At 44.5% G+C, this 17,588-nt stretch overlaps 1 protein-coding gene across 1 annotated transcript in view; it reads left to right on the top strand.

Annotated features, from left to right (window-relative positions):
* WWP2 (WW domain containing E3 ubiquitin protein ligase 2) overlaps positions 1 to 17,588 on the top strand; it is a 150,114-nt gene that overhangs the window by 68,566 nt on the left and 63,960 nt on the right. Inside the window, exon 7 of the mRNA XM_006878647.1 lies at positions 16,567 to 16,694. Within this exon, the coding sequence (XP_006878709.1) occupies positions 16,567 to 16,694 (128 nt within the window). The remainder of the gene's footprint in view (positions 1 to 16,566; positions 16,695 to 17,588) is intronic.

Genomic DNA, 17,588 nt, shown 5'->3' with positions numbered 1-17,588 from the left:
AAAGGTGCCATGATATGCTTGTGAAGGTGAAGACAGCAGAAGCTAAGCCATCCCTGCTTCATCACAGTAAGCTACAGAGAGATGAGAATTGTGAACAGATTGCATTTGAGGGGTTCACCCAGTAGGGACACTGTCAGCTAAGCCAGGGCCCCGAGCTCCATCTCCTAGAGCGTCCCTTCCCGCTCTTTAAGGATAGGATGAAACATTTCTAGGTGCTTTGCCTGGTCTGCCACATGGATGTCAGTATGTGTGACCACCAGCGACTCGTGTGGCTTAACTGTGTTTGCAGACAGACTGCCTTGGCATGCAGCCAGCAGGTCTGTTTGGGGAAAGAGTCAGTGTCGTAAATTGTAAAGCCTTATACTGAAATACTGGCCTGCAGTGAAAATGGGCAAATGATAGTTACATCAGGGTGGTGGAATCTCTGAAACAGTGTTGAGCAAGAGGAGCAGGTCGTGGAAAACATGCGTAGTGCAATGGCGCTTACGGAAAGTTGAACAATGCAAAACTAACCCATGTGCTTTTTATGGATCCCTCCAAAGCTGGTGCAATGACATAAAAGATGAAGAATGAACTGAATTTCAGAAAATGTTTATCATTTGAGAGGAAAGACTATAATATCACACACTCACTCACACACACACACACTTTGTAAACACACTTTGGTGATGGATATATGAGTATTCAGCTTATGATTCTTAAACAGAATATGCATTTAATATACTCTTTTTTGTGGTGATGGTGGTAGTGGTAAGTACTACTGAGTTGATTTTATTTCATAGTGACAGCAACCCCATTGTGGCAAGAGAACCATCTGGTCTTAGTCCCTTGGAGCTGGACAGGGACTGTGGGTTTGAACAGTCTACCTTTTAGCTGGCATCAGAACACCTACATGCTGTGCATCAGGGATCCTTTCTTTTGTGAACATGGTCTATTTAATGATAATAAAGTCATCTGCCAGTTTGAGGAAAGGGAACTGTGATAACATTAGCAGGGGAGAAGGGGAATAAAGTTGTGGTCTGCCATGGAGGCAGACAAGGAGCCCTGGTAATGCAGTGGATTAACCCTTGGTCTCCTAACCGAAAGGTTGGTGGTTCGAATTCACCAGCTACTCCACAGGAGGAAGATGAGGTGGTGTACTTTCTTAAAAATTTATAGGCCTAGCAGTCCTATGGGGCCACGTTTGCTTTTTCCTGCAGGGTTTCTCTGCGTTGACAGTGTGTTTGGATTTATTGAGGCAGGCAGATTTCAGACTTTCAGGTTCCTTCAGTCTCAGTACTAACACCTCATTCTTCTCCTACCCAGTGTATATAGTCAGCAGTAAAGCCATTGTTCCCAAATCAGTGTTGTTAGCCTTTTTGGGCTTTGATCCCGACACTTAAAAAATATCTCAGCCTAGGTGATAGGAACTGACCTGAGAGTCTAGTTTGGCTGGAGGAAGAATGAGTTCAAGATGAGAGTTTGTCATATTTTCTGGAAGGCTCTCTGGCAGATCAGAACAGCACTCGTCTTGGTGGTCTGCGAAGGTTAGGCTTTTAGATTGACATTGATTGGTGTGGGGACAGTGCCTTTGATGCCTGACCTCAACTTGCCGTCCTGCCTTGTGTGCTTGGCCAGCACCCCTTCTCCCTGGCCTGGTGTGTGGTGATGCCTTCTGGGAAAGTGCACTGATTGGCACAAAGAGTAACTACCACCGCTTTAACAATTCCCCAGCATTGGTCTTATTTTGCTGGGTTTGGGACCCTTATCGAAGTCAACTCAGGCATCATGATTTGAAGACCCAACGAGTACAGGGCACATGCCACACAGGGCAGGCCAGAAACATGGCCTTTACTCCCTACAGCAATGTCCATGTCCCTAAGACAGAAGAAATACTCTTCAAACGAGCAAATAGAGCTAGAGGTGCGAGTGGGTGTGCAGGGCGCCCCCTGTGGTCACTAGCTGGCAGCGCAGCACAGAGTCTTGGCTGAGGGCTGGAGAGCAGTGGGCGGGTGGGGGACAGAGGGCCCAGCAGCCAGATCCAGGCGGGTCCTGGCAGTGCTTTCAGAGCTACTGTGGGCTTAGGAATGCCGTGCAGGTCCAAATAGTCAAGGTGTCTGGGTCTCATTATGGTCTGCTGGATTCCTGCTCACCTACTTTTTATTTTTTTAAAATTCTCCCCGGTGACATCAGGAATTAAGAGAAAATCAAGAAGTGAGGGATACTCGTCAGATGCTTCATGAGCATGGCTGCTCTTCCAAAGCCACTTTTAGGATTCCTTTTGAATATCTGGCTTCTCAGCTCCAATTCCAGTAGATTTTCCACATTTACAGTAGAACAAAAGAATGAATGGATGCATCTGCTTCACTGTTTGAATTCAGAAACCAAACCAGAACTAACCATCCTGCTGTTGAGTTGGTTCTGACTCCCTGCAGCCCAACCAACAGGACAGAGCAGAATGGCCCCAGAGGGTTTCCAAGGCTGCAGATCTTTATAGAAGCTGATTACCTCATCTTTCTCTCAGAGCATCTGGTGGGTTTGAACTGCTGACCTTTGGCTTTTTAAGCCAACATCTTGGTTAAGACCAGATGTCTTCACCACATCACCATCAGAGCTCCTTTAAGTCCATAAAGCTTTTCCTAAATAAAAGATCCTGGGCAAGAAGCTGTGATAAAGGGGCTTAATTGAGTGTCTTTTTCTTTGCCCTACATCCACGTTTGTGGGTTGTCTGTACGGGAGTGTGTGTGACTTTGTTGGGAGGTGGCTGGTGGCCGGGCCTTGGCTCTGCTTCTTTCTCATCATCCATCAGGATTGACCAGGATTGGTCAGAAGCTGCATTTTTTTTTAATAATATTTTTATTTTATACTGGATTGCTTTTAAGATTTGTATAGTTTTGCACACCAGATCTTACTCATTTCCTTTACCCGTCTCTCCCTCCACCCATCAAATTGTGCTACCCTGTAATTACCCCCTTCCCTCCCATCCTCACTTCTCTGCTCCTACCTTCTCCCCCCTGGATCCTCATATACAATTTACTAGTTATCTTTCTATTTTTACAGTAATGACCTTGTCCTTATAGACTAAGTTAGTTAACTCAGAATAATGCTCTCCAGTCCCTCCCAAGTTAGGTAGTAATTTTCAAAATCATGGCTCCTGTTTGCTGCGTAGCATTCCATTGTGTGAATGTACCACAGTTTCTCAATCCATTTGATTGTGGCTGGACATTTCAGCTGTGTCCATGTTCTTACTATTATGAACATTGATGTACGTGTCTCCATTTGTGTCTCAGTTCTAATTTTCTTGGCATATATTCCAAACAGTGCAATAGGTGGGTCATAGGGAATTTTTATTGCACCCTGTGTGGCACGTGTACCGCGTTCATAAATGTGCCTTACATCCCAGGGGTGGAGAAGTCGCTGTGAAGGATGGATGCTGCAATTCCACCCACCTTGCATGCTGTGTATGCATGGTACCAGGCACACATTAGGTCTTGTCCACTGTGTATAAAAGCGGTTCTTTCACTTGAGAGCATTTCAGACCCTCATCAGGGCATTTCTGGCCCCCTCCTCATCTGCCTTGCTTTGTTGTCCTGCTGAGGATCTACCCTGTTTATCAAGCCTTTGCCTTGGCATCTACTGCCTCTGACGATTGCAGAGAGCTGGACCCTCGGAGACTTAACGAAGGCCTACAGTCTTGGGTGAGCTCTAAATAGCCCATCAGCTGTGTCTGTAGACAGCCTCGCCCAGAAAGGAAAGAAAAATAAACGAATGTGGTGTGAGTCTGCTGGGAACACTTCAGGAAGTCCTGGGAGGCCCAGGGAGAACTGGGAAGAGCGAGCGACGGGAGCTGGGCCTCTGGGCGCAGGGCCATTCCCTGTGTCATTGTTGGCCACTGCCACCTTCCCTCCACTGAGGTGACTAAAAGCTACTTGACTTGGAGCTGCAGTTACTTGGAGATGTCACCCTGTCAGCATCAAACGGAATGTAACACCTTCCCAGTCTTCAGGCGAGGCTCCTCCACCCCCAACCCTCCAGCTCTAGCTTTCACTGTTATCTGGCTCCAGCTCCCTTAATCTGTGAGGCAGGAGAGGGGACTAGGAAAAAAGTGTATTCTAACTGATAACTCAGACACAGCCCCTGCTCATAAGGAGTGGGGAGGGCTTTGCTCTGAGCAGCTGGCACGTTTGGAGTAGGATTGAGACTGTGGACAGGCACTCACCATGTCCTCAGTGCCAGACAGTGGAAGCAAGCACCAACAATCAAGTAATTACACATTAATTTATCCATTACAGAAACCTCAGACCACATGGGAGGAGAGTACCCATCTTTCTCTCTTGGAGTGACTAGTGGATTTGAACTGTCAGGAAGGTGTGATGTTTGAGTCAGCAATGCAACTCCCTACAGACTGCACAACCAGAGTGCCCTGTGTTAATATGCATTATGTATAGTAGAGGGTCACTGCAGGAGGGGAAGACTTGGCATGAAATAGACTGATTCCAACGAGGCTAAACACAGCAGCAATCATGAGAACGGTTCCATTGTGTTGCATGTGAGATAGCTAGGTGTTGGAGTCAAAGGGCACCTAACAACATCATTGTTGTTATGTATTTTACTCAGATCTGTTGATTTCACAGGAATTTGTTTGATAGTCCTTTGTGTGTGCTGAAAGGCTGGTAAGAAACTTTTCATGAACTAAGAGGAAGTAAGGCAAGCATTGGCACTCTCATTCTAGAAACATAGAAGGCCAGGCTCTGAGCCAGGCTGGGGTGATAAGAATGAGAAGTCATGGTCCGTGACGTCAAGGCATCTAGTGGGAGGCAGATAAGCAGTGACATTTATGGTTTAGTGTGATGACTCCCACAATGGTGCTAAGTCCAAGTCGCACAGAGTGGAACTTCCCCCTATATCTACCTGGCGGGAGGGGATGGGAATAGAGGGGACTCTCAGGCTCCATGATGTCACTGGATGGGGATAAAAGGCAGGAAGGGGAGGAGTTTATGATGCTGTCTCATCCTATAATGGTTAACTTGGGGTTTAGCAAGCTCTGTAGAACAAGAGAATACTGGTGGCCTAATGGTAATAAACTGCCCTGCAAACCAAAGGCAGGAGGTTCAAATCCACCAGCTGATCTGTGGGATAAAGATAGAGTCTCCTCCTGGGTGATTTACTGCCTCTGAAAACCCACTGGAAGGTCAGCTATGGGCCAGTACCCGATGGTACACAGTAACAACATAGGACAATGGCGGTCTGGTGGCATAGCATGTTAAATGTTGGACAGCTAACTGGAATGTTGGTGGTTTGAATCCATCAGCTGCTCCATGGGTAAAAGATGGACAGTCTTCCCCTGTAAAGACTCTGGTGCCTAGTGGCAAAAAGCCACACTGCAATCTTGAAGTCACACGGTTCAAGGCCACCAGCTGCTCCACCGGAGAAGGATGGGTAGGTAAACTCCTTCCGTGCGATTAACTGCCTCTGAAAATCCACCGGACGGTCAGTTATGAGTCTGTTGTGACTCTACGGTACTCAATGACAACAACAGCAGTTGGTGGGAGAGCCAGGAGATTTGATGGGAGGAGAAAAGACCTGTGTATATGAGTTGTACTGCAGGTGCGTTATACCTTAATTATTAGTTAGCTATTAAACTTGTTTAGTTATTAAACTTGTGTGTGGTTGAATATTAGCATAGCTTCCTCCACTTCTTTCCATTTGTATTTGCTTGGCATACATATTTTTTCCCATTCTTTTGCCTCAGGCTTTTTTAGCTCTTTATTTTAGCTGATGCCCCTTGTAATTACGTTTAACTGGTTTAAGGAAGAAATCTAATGTAACAACTGTCTTTAAAATGTCTTAGGCACCATATGTTTCTTGGTATCTTCCGAGTTGCTTGGAATCCACTAGTGGCTCCATAGGAGAAGGATGGACAGCGTTGGCAACCCACTGGATGGCCTGCTAGGAGTTGATTCCACACTATGACGAGTTGGAGTTTTTTGTGTCTAGACTAACTTTCCACTCAAAGCTGGTGTTTGACTGGGTTTTTGGGTCTTTTTTTAAAAAATTTTATTTTATTATTATTTTGTGTGCGTGTACCGTCAAATCGGATCTGACTGGTACAGGAGGAGATTGTCCCTCCTTCCCTGGCAGAGCATCTGGTGGATTCGAACCATGCACCTCTGGGATTGCAGTGCAGCTTCTTGCCACTAGGCCACCAGGCCACCAGATCTCCCCTGGTTTTTGGGTCTTGACTGAGTTGAATATATCTTGATTCACTGACTACCATACTTCTGTGTACACAGCACGCATGTTATAGGGGACTTTTGCAAACCATGCTAGTTGCCTGTGTGCAGTGCAAATAAATTTCGTGTATGCAGTACTTGTGTGAATGTGTTAAGAGCAAAAAATATGGTAGTTGATAATGGAGTGTGAAATTCTGCATCTCCTGGTGTCAAGGATAAAAGAGCTGATTCACTAGCTTCCTGTCTGAGATGTTCTGCTTAGCTTTATGCTGAGTTTAATAACACTTTAGTGTCCTGGGTGTACTTAACAAACTACCTATGAAAGAACACTTTTTAATAACAAAATGAGTTTTAGTAAAAACCTACAATAAGATACAGTGTCAGTGTCATTTTGTGCAGAAAAGAGAAGATTATAAACAGGTTGATTTTTCTCCTCCCCCCTTGAAATTTTTACCTTCACATTTTTTACCTTTCCAAAGAGGCTTTTTAAGAACCTTTTATTTTCAATTGAATCATCAGGTTTTGCATTTTACCTAGAAAAGAAAAATGAAGTGGGGACTCCTGAGGAGTTACTTCTTCCTCCTTTCACCTTATTTTTTGGGGAGAGGAATGTGGGGGTTTGGGGGGATGAAGTTTTCTGCCAAACCCCCGGCTCAGGCTGTGTGGGCCCATTCATCTTTGTATTCCTTGTGGATCATGTCGAGTGCTGCGCTGCACGTAGCAGCGGCTCAGTCAATATTTGCCGAGTTGAAAGGGACTTGTGTTCCTGCTCCGGTTTGCCGGGACTTCAGGGTGGGTCTTGCCACTTGTTTATGTTCTTGGCGCCCCAACTCCTGAAATGTGATGGCTCTTGTGATCCTAGAGGCATGGGGTGTGTGGGGGGGGTGACTGTTATCAGTATTTGTGCTGCTTTGTGCTCCCTAAGGCATAGCCCCTCCACCAGTGGGTTCCCACTCCCTGTCTCAGTCCCTTGTGCTTCCCCTGCAGCCTTTTGGGTACTTACTATACTTTTCAGATCTCTGCAGCTTTTAAGGGTCAGGTTGGAATCAGGTAAGTTGAAACATAAACACATCTTGTTTTGGGAAGAATGCACAAAGTTGATGTACCTTAACACTACCAGAAAAGAATGTTACAATAAGCACAGTGATAACTGACCTAGATGTAAGTTTCCAAATTCCCAAGTGATTGTTGAATCTTAAAAATGTGTGTCTCGTAAAGGACATTCCAACTCTGAAACCAAGCCCCCTGCTGTGGAGTTGATTCTGATTAATGGAGACCTTGTAGGGCAAAATAGAACTGTTTCATAGGATTTTCAAGGCATTCAATCTTTACGGAAGCAGACTGCCTCGTCTTTCTTCCTGCAGAGCAACTAACTGGTGGGTTCTAACCATCTCCTTTCTGACTAGAAGCCAAGTACTTTAACTATCCCGCCACCGCATTTCTCTCATAAAGGACCTTGCTGTTGTTGTTAGGTGCTGTGGAGTCGACTGTTACTAATGGCGCTTCTATGAACAAGAAATGGAAACTTTGCCCTATCCTGTGCCGTTCTCACAGTCTCCACTTTTTATCCTTTTTGGTTGTAGTGTGTTGAAATTCGGTGGGTTTTAGGTGCTGGCGAGTACAGTTCACCCTGTGTACATCAGATCTGAACTCTGCCGTATCCTGTGCCATCCTCCTCATCTCTGCCACACCAGAGCCCACTGTTAGAGTCATTGTCAGTCCATCTCATTGAGGGTCTTTCCCTCTACTTTGCCGAGCACTATTTTTTCCAGTCTTTCTATGAAGACTGGCTTATCCTAACAACAGGCCCAAAGTATGTGAGATGAAGCTAGCACAAAACTGTGCAAAATAAAATTTGATTGGGTTTGGAGATTGTCTTGTGATTTTAGTGTACTGTATTATTTACATGTGATGTGCACATGCATATAATTCTCATAGGGAATAAGCTTTTAAACGGGTTGCATGGTTTGTAAAAATCCATATACTGCACATGTTACTGCATCACAATGGTGTGTGTAGGAAGCAACTGAGTTTTAGGCAGTGGTTTTTGAGGCTTTTTTCTTTCTTAGACCCTGCTGCTAGAGAATGATGTCACATGAAATTGAGGACTAGCCTTTACGGAAGGTGGTAGGTCTGGCACTGCCTATACCTGGTAGAAGATGGAATTAGTTCTTTAGGGAAATGGGGAGGAGGTGATGAGCGAGTGAATTGGAAAGAACATGTAAACTACTAGAGACTATAATCCCAAGAGTGTTTCTGAACTTTAAGTCTTACTTATTTTAGTCATTCAGCTAGTATTTCTTGAATGGCTGTTGTGGATCAGGTACCATGTTAAGTGGTTGTTGCCTTCATGAACCTCCTTAGACAGATAATAAAACCCACACAAACGAATATGCAAGTACAAATACAAGTGGCATATAGAGCATGTGTAGGATGCTAAGAGAGAGACTGGAGAACTTCCTGCAATATGAGAGATGCAGGTCATTTAGACCAAGATTTGGATTAGGAACTGGCTTGGTGGAGAGGCCTGGGATGAGTATGCCAGGAAGAAGAACAACAAAGGCTCTGAATTTGCATCAGTAGGAATTTAAGGCAGTGTTATAAGAAATGCTCATAGAACAGATGAACTCCTGCTGCCCTTCAGCTTTTCTGACTCATCATCTCAGCACCCTTAGAATGAAAGCTTCAGTGTGCTCCCAACACCTTCAAGATTGCGTGCAGTCTTTTGCGTCTAAGTGCTGTACTGCAGGAAGCCTATGGGGAGAGTCAAATTCTAAGCAGGATGATGATTCCGACACCAGTAGGAGGAAACTGAAGACACTTCTGTGGCCCAGCCTGTCCAAATACTCGTCTTGTCCTTCCGGTTAGTCCCAGGAGACTCCTGCTAGAGGTCTTAGGGGTTGATGGCCCACGAGCCTTGTCTTTTACACTGAAAGCGTCACAAGCCCTCAAGTGTACTTTAGGTTGCGATGACTTAAGGTCATGGGACAAATCAGCCTGGTGTCTTTGTTAGGGAACCACACGCCACCCACTGCTGTATCAGGCAGGGGTTGGGACTAATAAACATTTCCCCTCTTGAACTTCAGCTCCCTTTCAGGTTTGGGGGAGTGTTTGAATGCTCTTTTTCAGTTGAGCCAGACATACAACCTGGAATTAGACGAGTCACAGTGTATCGTACATTCTCTCTTCAGATGAGTTTTTTTGTTGGATAAAGTTGGCCCTATTGACAGGATTGCTCTGCACTCCAGGTTGAACAAAAATAGTAAATCCACGTGTCTTTCTGTAATTTAGAATGGGCAGTGGCTTTATATTTTTCACCTTCTCTGTCATTTGTGAGAGTGACAACTTAGAGAAAGGGTGTGGAATAGAGCCATAAATGATGCTTGGAGTGGCTAGAATAGCCCTATTTTAATTCTAATTATGCTTTCCCTTTTTCTTTTTATACCCATCCCTTTCTCCTAACCTGCATTTGAGCACAGAGGAAGAATTAAGGAGATAGTGATGGGAATAGGTTTACTCATCAACACTTCTCTGAATGGTGGAAATGGATTTTTCCCCCCCATAACTGCTGTTTGGTCGGGGTTTTTTTCCATGTGTGTATTTTAAACACCTGTTTCTTGCTGGGTCTGTCTTGCTGGACGCAGGCCCAGCCTTGCACAGTTTTGTTTCCATGCTGCTACTAAAAGGCAATGTCCAGTTAAGAGTGCTTGGTGTTGGACAAAGTGGCCGGTTGAGGACAGGGGCCCTTGATTGTAGTAATCCTAGGCAAATATTGACCCCCTGCATTGGGATATGAGAAAACCTTTAAATTTATTAGGAGATTTTAGCTTCTGCTTTTGCTGTATGTAAAATGGAAGGAATCCAATCCTCAGTTCTACCTCGAACCTTTCTTATTGAGTAGTTTGCTGCATGGGGCTAGATCTGAAGTCAAATAACCTCCCTTTCATTTTCTGTGCCTTTTTTGGGGGTGGGGGGAAATAATACTCAGCACCTGGTGTCCAGCTGGCCATGAATTCTTGTAAACTAGAAGAGAGTATGTGCCTCTATATTTTGAAGAATCTGCATTTATAGCAGACATGTTTGTAGGGTCCTGCATCACATGTCAGTGTGTTTAACAAGCTTCTTAGTATTTGCTTGGTTTTGGGCATTTCCTCACACTGCATATTTATTATCTGCCTTTATTCACTTACTTTTTATAACTGAAATACTCATTGCTGCCATGTTGAAACCTACTCATAAGTGACCATCCCACAAATTAGCTTTCGGTAACTATCACTTGCACGGGAGGACATTGCTCATTTTCTCTTGTGGAGCAGCTGTTGTATTCGAACCACTAAAGAGCCACCACCTTTGGGTCAGCAGCACAACTCTCCTCTCTGTGGATTACGCCACCAAAGCTCCCTTATTTTCTGTGGAGACCTCTTTATTAAACTTTACAAGGATGAAGACAAAACAAAGGCAGATCATCCCCATGTGAGGAAAAACCATCAGAAGGATGACTTTTAAAACTTTTGCTCGCTTTCATTTTTTTTCACTTGAACTGTTTAAACAGTGAGTGAAGATTAAAAAAAAAACACCCCAACTTTTTAATGTTACATAGTTTATTGAGGTATTATTTAGGTGGAGATGAAGTCACCTTTGTAGTGTCCAGCTCTGTGAGTTTTGAGAAAGGCATATATAGCTGGGTAACCACTGCCACAATCAATTAAAAAGAAGGGCTTCATAGCCCTTTGTAGTCAGACTCTCTTCCCAGCACCGGGGGTTTTGTAACCATGTTCCTGCCTGAATATTGTAAAAAAAATGGAATAATGCACTTTTTGGTCTGGTTTCTTTCATTCAGCACATTGCATTTACAATCGATTTGTGTTGTTGCACGTATCAATACTTTATCTCGTCTTCCTTTTTTCTTCAATATGTGAAATGAAATGAGATTTTTTTTCATGCACCAGCTGAAGGACGTTTAGGTTGTTTATGAGTTTCGATGATTATGAAGAAAATTGCTAGAGACATTTGTGTCCAAGTATTTGCATAAACCTGTTGTAATTTCTCCTGGGCGCATATCTAGGATAAGGATTGTTGGTTTATATGGTAAGTATATGTTTAACTTAAAAGAAACTTTCCAGTTATTCGCCATATTTTTTTTTATCCATCCAGCAGTGTTAGAGAGTTTCAGCTGCACTGCATCCATGCCAGCACCCGGTGTCAGCTTTGTTTTCTTTGAACCTTGCCCATTCTAATAGATGTATAATGGTATTTCTTCATAGTTTAATTTCAGTTTTTCTATGTGTAATGTCATTGATTGTTGTTGTCAAGTCAGAACTGATCCACAGCTGACCCTCCAGTGGGTTTTCAGAGGCAGTGAATGCACAGTTTCTTACCACTAAGCCACCAGAGCTATGTCTAGAAATCGGGAAGACAATCACCTGGCCAACTGACTGGAAGAGATCCGTATTTATTCCCATCCCCCAAATAAGATGATCCAGAAGAATGTAGAAATTATTGAATAATATCACATGCAAGCAAAATCCTGCTGAAGATCATCCAAAAACAATTGGTACTGTACATTGGCAGAGAACTAGTAGAAATACAAGCCAGGTTTAGAAAAGTCTGGGTCACTAGGGAAAACATTGCAGATGTCAGATGGACCTTGGCTGAAAGCAGAGAGTACCAGAGGAATGTATGTCTGTATTTCATTGACTGTGCAAAGACATTTGACTGTGTGGACCACAACAAATTATGGCTAACCTTGAGAAAAATGGCAATTCCAGAACACCTAATTTTGTTTTTACAAAACCTATATAAAAAAGCAGACTTCAGAACAGAGTAAGGAAACATTGTATGGTTGAAAATCAGGAAAGGAGCGTGTCAGGGATGCATCCTGTCTGTATACCATTTCAATCTATTTGCGGAACAGATAATTCGGGAGGCTGGACTTTATGAGGAGGAATGTGGCATCAGGATTGGAGGAAGACTCATCAACAGCCTGTTTTATACAGATGACATAACTTGCTTGCTGAAACTGAGGGCCTAAAGTATTTGCTGCAGAGAGTCAGTGCTGGAACAGGGCATGCTCGTTCACTCACTGGCCTTGTGGTGATTTCCACTCATAGCTCTTCCCGTGGGTTTCTCGGGCTGTAAATCTTAACAGGAAGAAACTCTCTGTCTTTTGCCTGTAGAGCTATTGGTGTATTCCAGCTACTGGGACCTGTTGGTTAAGCCACCACAGTCCAGCTACCAGAGTTCCCTACAACATGCCTAGGACTCGGGAAATTATTGTGGATGAAAATGCACAATTCACCTTTGTGGTAAATGTGGCATGCTAGCTGTGGTTATCTGGGTGAAGCTGAGAATGTCATGGTCTCGAATGTCAGGGACAGGCAAGAGTTCTCCTCTAGGGACCTCATCCATATCAGAGTCACATTCAGGAACTTGGAGAGAACCCCAGGTCCTGGTCCTTGTTTGGTTTTCTGGAAGTAGTGCCCATTCTCTGAGGAAGGAACATACGCAAGCTTCTGAGAGGCATTCTTTGAGAGGCGGGACATATGCGAGCTTCTCAAAGAGGCATGCCAGAGTTGAAGTCCTCCAGCTGGCTGCCCTGGTAGTGCAGTGGTCAGGCACTCAGATGGCCTGCAGGTCAAACTCACCAGTGACTCTGAGTGACAGTGAAGTGACAGTCTGCTCTTGTAAAGGTTGTATCCTGAAAAACCCACTGGGGCCATTCTGTTCTGTCCTGTATCAGTGCTGTGGATCCGAAATGGTCCCATGGCTATGAGTCAGGATATTTTTTGGTTTGGTAGGCCCCTTGGAACAATTTGTGGAGGTTAGTCTGACTGGCATTGCCATTCAGCCCTGTTCTTCCTCTACCCCAGAGGCTGCGTAACTACCTGCACCCCTAAAACGGCCTGGACTTAGGCCAAGATTGAAGTCATCGACAGAGCAGAAGCCAGGCTGTTTGTGGTGGAGCTCCGCTCGTCCCCACCCCACATTTGTCCCAGTACTATTTTGGCCCCTGGTGTGTGGTTTCAGCTTGTAGGCCAGCTTTGAGGCACAACACAGTCCAACCCTTTATGGGTTGAACGAGTTCTCCAAGAGCACAAAGTGCCAAAGAGGTTTTCCTTAACTGCTGAGGCCATCCCTTCCTTCCGAAAGTCTTATTTTAAAGGTAATACCAGAGTGAAAACCTACAAAATCCAGATTTAGGACAAGGTATGAATGGGGGCAGGGAAGGGTATGTGTGTTGAAGTGGGGTGGTGGTGGCAGCTGGCCACAGGCGGGGAGGCAGCAATTCACACAAAGTGGTCCCAGCTGCCCCTGGTTTCCAGACTCTCCCGGCGCTGCTCCAGCCTGCCATTCAGGGAAAGCTGCTATCATTAGTGGTTAAGCTTTTCTGAAAGCATTCCCTCTCAACTTGGACCACATGCCCTTTCAGAGAAGGAATAGAGGCGCAGGGAGCCAGAAGAGGAAGGGGGACCCACCCTGTTGTCATGCCCAGCTGCTCCACAGAGCAAGAACTGGAGAGACTGGAAGCAATCATGGACTTGTCAGGGATCGTGCGTGTGGCAGGATTGATTTTGCCTTTTCCGTGCTGCCCACATGGCCTGCCGTGCATGATGGGACACAACCCTCTGTTCTGCTTTGAGCCCCAAATGACAGGATCTTTTTGTCGTTTGAAGGAGATTCTTAGTGGAGATGAACCTTCTCTTCTATTAGTCACTTCTCTCTCCTTCCAGCTCTTAGCCCTCAACACATACATACATTTACCCATCACTGAGGACCGCGCGGATTGGGCTGTGCTCCTGCCTTCAACAAGGCCCTGTGGTAAAGTGCTTAATGTCGACATCCCTTGCCACCAAGTGGGGACTTTGAAATATTTTTCTTTGGCAGAGGTGTGGCTGACAGCGTTGATTTATGAAATTAGCTCAGGGAAAAGCAAGTGTCCAGATTCAATCTTTATTTCCATCCTTCAGTCAGACCCTCTCCATCCACTCTCAATCCCTACACAGTCTGTCTGAAGGGTTCCAGGATTTTCTACATAGTATCTTTTTCCTTCCTTCATTTAAAAAAAAAATTTTGACTCACTAATCTTTTTTTCTTTAAACTCTGGTGTATTTACCCCCTAAGAAAATGAGAAAAATCAAGAAAAGCACAAATGTAATAGTGAAAAACCTTCATATTCTTATTTTGCAAAGATTATCTCCATTAATGTTTTGATTTAGGTCCAACTTGTGAGAGAAATCCATTCCTTGCACTAGAGGATGAAGACAGCAGGGAAGTTCATGCTCACCCAGGAACCTCCTTGCTTCCTGCACTGTTGGCTTGTCCCAGCAACCAGAACTGGAGGGTCTCCCCAGCAGGGATGCTCAGCTATGAAACCTAGCTCATGCTGACGCTGGCCATGTGACTGTCTAAGTCTAGGCTTCCCATCCTCATCTCCCAGGCAAAGAGAGTGAACTTTTGAAATCAGCCTCCCTGGATTTGAATCTCTGCCCCATTGTTGACATAATATATGACTTCTCTGCCTCTCTTCCCATTTGTAAAAGGTGGATGATGATAGTAAGTGAAGGAGTTCTGGTGGTGCAAGTGTTTAGTTGGTAAGCGAATGCTGGGTGGCTTGAACTCACCCACTGGCTCCACAGGAGAAAAGCCATGCTGATCTGCTTCTGTAAAGAAGACTGCCCCGGACTGCCTACGGGGACAGTTCTGACCGGTCACATGTGGTAGCTGTGGGCCAGAATTGACTTGATGGCCACCAGTAACAACAATGACGTTAATGACTATCTATAAGCACCCTCTAGGGTTGCTATGTTGTTGTTGTTAAGTGCCGTTGAGTCGCAGGCGACTTATAGCGACCCTATGAAGGAGAGTCCTCGACCCTTGGGTGTCTCTCCTCCTCTCTCCAGGTTCGTAGGGTTTCCGGAGGCAAGCTATTACGGAAGTGGATGCCACTCCTCCTTCCAAGCTTGTTTCAATCAGGGAGCTCCACCCCACTCTCTGTCCGCATTGGGTAACCAGCCATTAACACATTTGACACACATCAGTGTCAAAGTGGTCAGCCTCACAGCAACCACAAGTGACCGCTATACGGGAACTTGTACGCCAGAGCTATACAACCTAGAGGAATGCCTGAATAAGAATAATGAAAGACAGGCCCGAGGGCCGCAGATTAAAAGTCACCCACCTTCGGCTTGGTTAGGGTTGCTATAGTCAATGAAATATATATGTAAAGTGTGTATCATAGTAATTGGAACATAACGTTACAGCATAAAAAAAATTATATTCTTCCATGTTGTTGGTAGGTCCTGTCAGGTCAATTGTCTACTCATAGCAACCCCATGCGACTGAGTAGAAGTACCCTATATGATTTTCTTAACTGTAATCTTAACACCAAATCAACAGGTCTTTTTTCTCACAGAGCTACTGAGTGAATTTGAACCACCAGCCTTCTTGTAAGCAAGCAAGTACGTAACCATTGCACCACTAGGACTCCTGTGTATTTCCATAGTCAGTGTTTGTGTTGTTACAGTGTTCATTGCTGCTATTACTCTTAACTGTTCTATTTTACATGTTGTCAGTGTTCTCTGGACCTCTGTCTTTGCCTGGAGAGGAGTCCTCTTATCTTTGCTGGATGTTAAACCATCTCTCTGTTGCAAAGTAGTAGAATGATCTCTCTTGGGGAAATCTCACTAAAGAGTAGTGAGGCTAAGACATTTACTTAGTGAACATCTTCAAGCTAAGAAAGGATCTTGTGTTCTCTGAGCATCTCACAATTTTCTTTGTATTGTAGGCTCATTTCTCCATCTGTCCTCCTTAGTGAGATTGACTAGTAAGTCTGTTTTAATCATCGTTTCTGAAGAAAGCATATCACCATATACATTCACTTAAGTTATTTACTCTCTTTCTCTTCTTTTCCCAAGAGAAGCACCTTAGCTGTAGAGAAAATTGACTTGGATACCTTTTGGGCTTTTTGCCCAATGGGAGAATATTTCCTCTGTAGCCTGTCCAGCGATTCTTGTTTATTTCTAACATTTTAACCCAATGAAAATAATGTGATGGTCACAGGACATGATGCCAGTTATTTCAGTTGTGTGAGCAATTCACCCTGGGTTTGTTTACTTCAAGTGGAAAAATTTACAAAAAGTTTCTGTCTGCGCTTTTACCAAGAAGGAATCTTACCTGAGTCTCCCTGTTTGGAGCTAGGTTCTGTTGAATCTAAAGACCAGTGGGGTAATGAATAGGTCTTGTTTCCAATAAATAGCGCCGGAGAGAATACAGTGACTTGGGTGGAATACACGTCTTTCTGTTTTCCACTGACTTACATCTGTCTGCTCTAAATTTTTTTTTTTTTTACCCCCAGGACACACAGACACTCAGGTGGTTCAGCCAGAACAACCACAGGACCCAGTGAGCAGAGCCCTGGTGCTAGGAACCGCCACCGCCAGCCCGTCAAGAACCCCAGCCACAGTGGCTTGCCCAATGGCACAGGTGAGTGACAGCACAGAACGTCAGTTTGGGCTAGAGCAGTGGCCTTGGACCTGTCCTCATGTGGAGTTGGGACTCTTCCTCCAGTGACAGGGTGTGCGTCTGACTGTGTCAGAAGACAGGATAGGCATGACAAGACTCCACTATTAAAATGAGTTTGAATCCAGCGGTTTTCCAGTTGACCCGTCCTTTCTCTTCCCTATCAAATCTCTGCCTTACCCGAGCCTATGCTTCAATTGACTACACTTAAATATCTTCTCCATTTCTGATTAACAATGGATTTCATCCAGAGAGAATATGTTATTTATATATGACATATTTTTTTCTTTCTTTACTTTAAGGAAATCCTCAGATTTGGGAAACAGAGGACTGTATTGTTGCTAAGATCTGGGTTTATGGAGACAGTGATGCTATTGGATGAGCTGGGATGCTGGCCATGACTACTGTTGGTGGATAGGCTGTGACTATTTTAGTGAGGGTCTCCCTCAAGAGTAGACAGTTAGCTCTCTCACAGACACCCAGACCCTCTCTGCATTTGACTCAGCTTACCCTAGAGTTTGATGGGAAAGGCCTATTTCAAAACAAGCCAGTGTTTACCTGGCTTTCCCTTAGTCTCATCAGAATAGAGTTGAAATTGAAAGAAACACTATGTGTTTTCTAAACTTATTGGAGATTAAAAACTTTAATGAGTAGAAGTCATTTGATAATATGTCTTTATTTTGTGACAGTTGGGAAATTATGTGAATATCTCAGGAAGCTATAGGTGGGAGGTACAGGTGTTGAAATGCAGATCACTTTGCAATGTTATGTTAGCATAGGTTGACACAGAGGGTGAGAAGCCTGGAGTGGCAGCGCTTGACATAAGAGCTGTCATGGCTCTGCCGCTGACCTTTCTGT

This window comes from Elephantulus edwardii, unplaced genomic scaffold (genome assembly GCF_000299155.1).
Source record: "Elephantulus edwardii isolate Elephantulus edwardi_28Jun2011 unplaced genomic scaffold, EleEdw1.0 scaffold00001, whole genome shotgun sequence".
In the NCBI taxonomy this organism is placed as follows: domain Eukaryota; kingdom Metazoa; phylum Chordata; class Mammalia; order Macroscelidea; family Macroscelididae; genus Elephantulus; species Elephantulus edwardii.
Note: the sequence above shows the minus strand (reverse complement) of the source record. Positions and strands in the feature narration are given on the sequence as shown.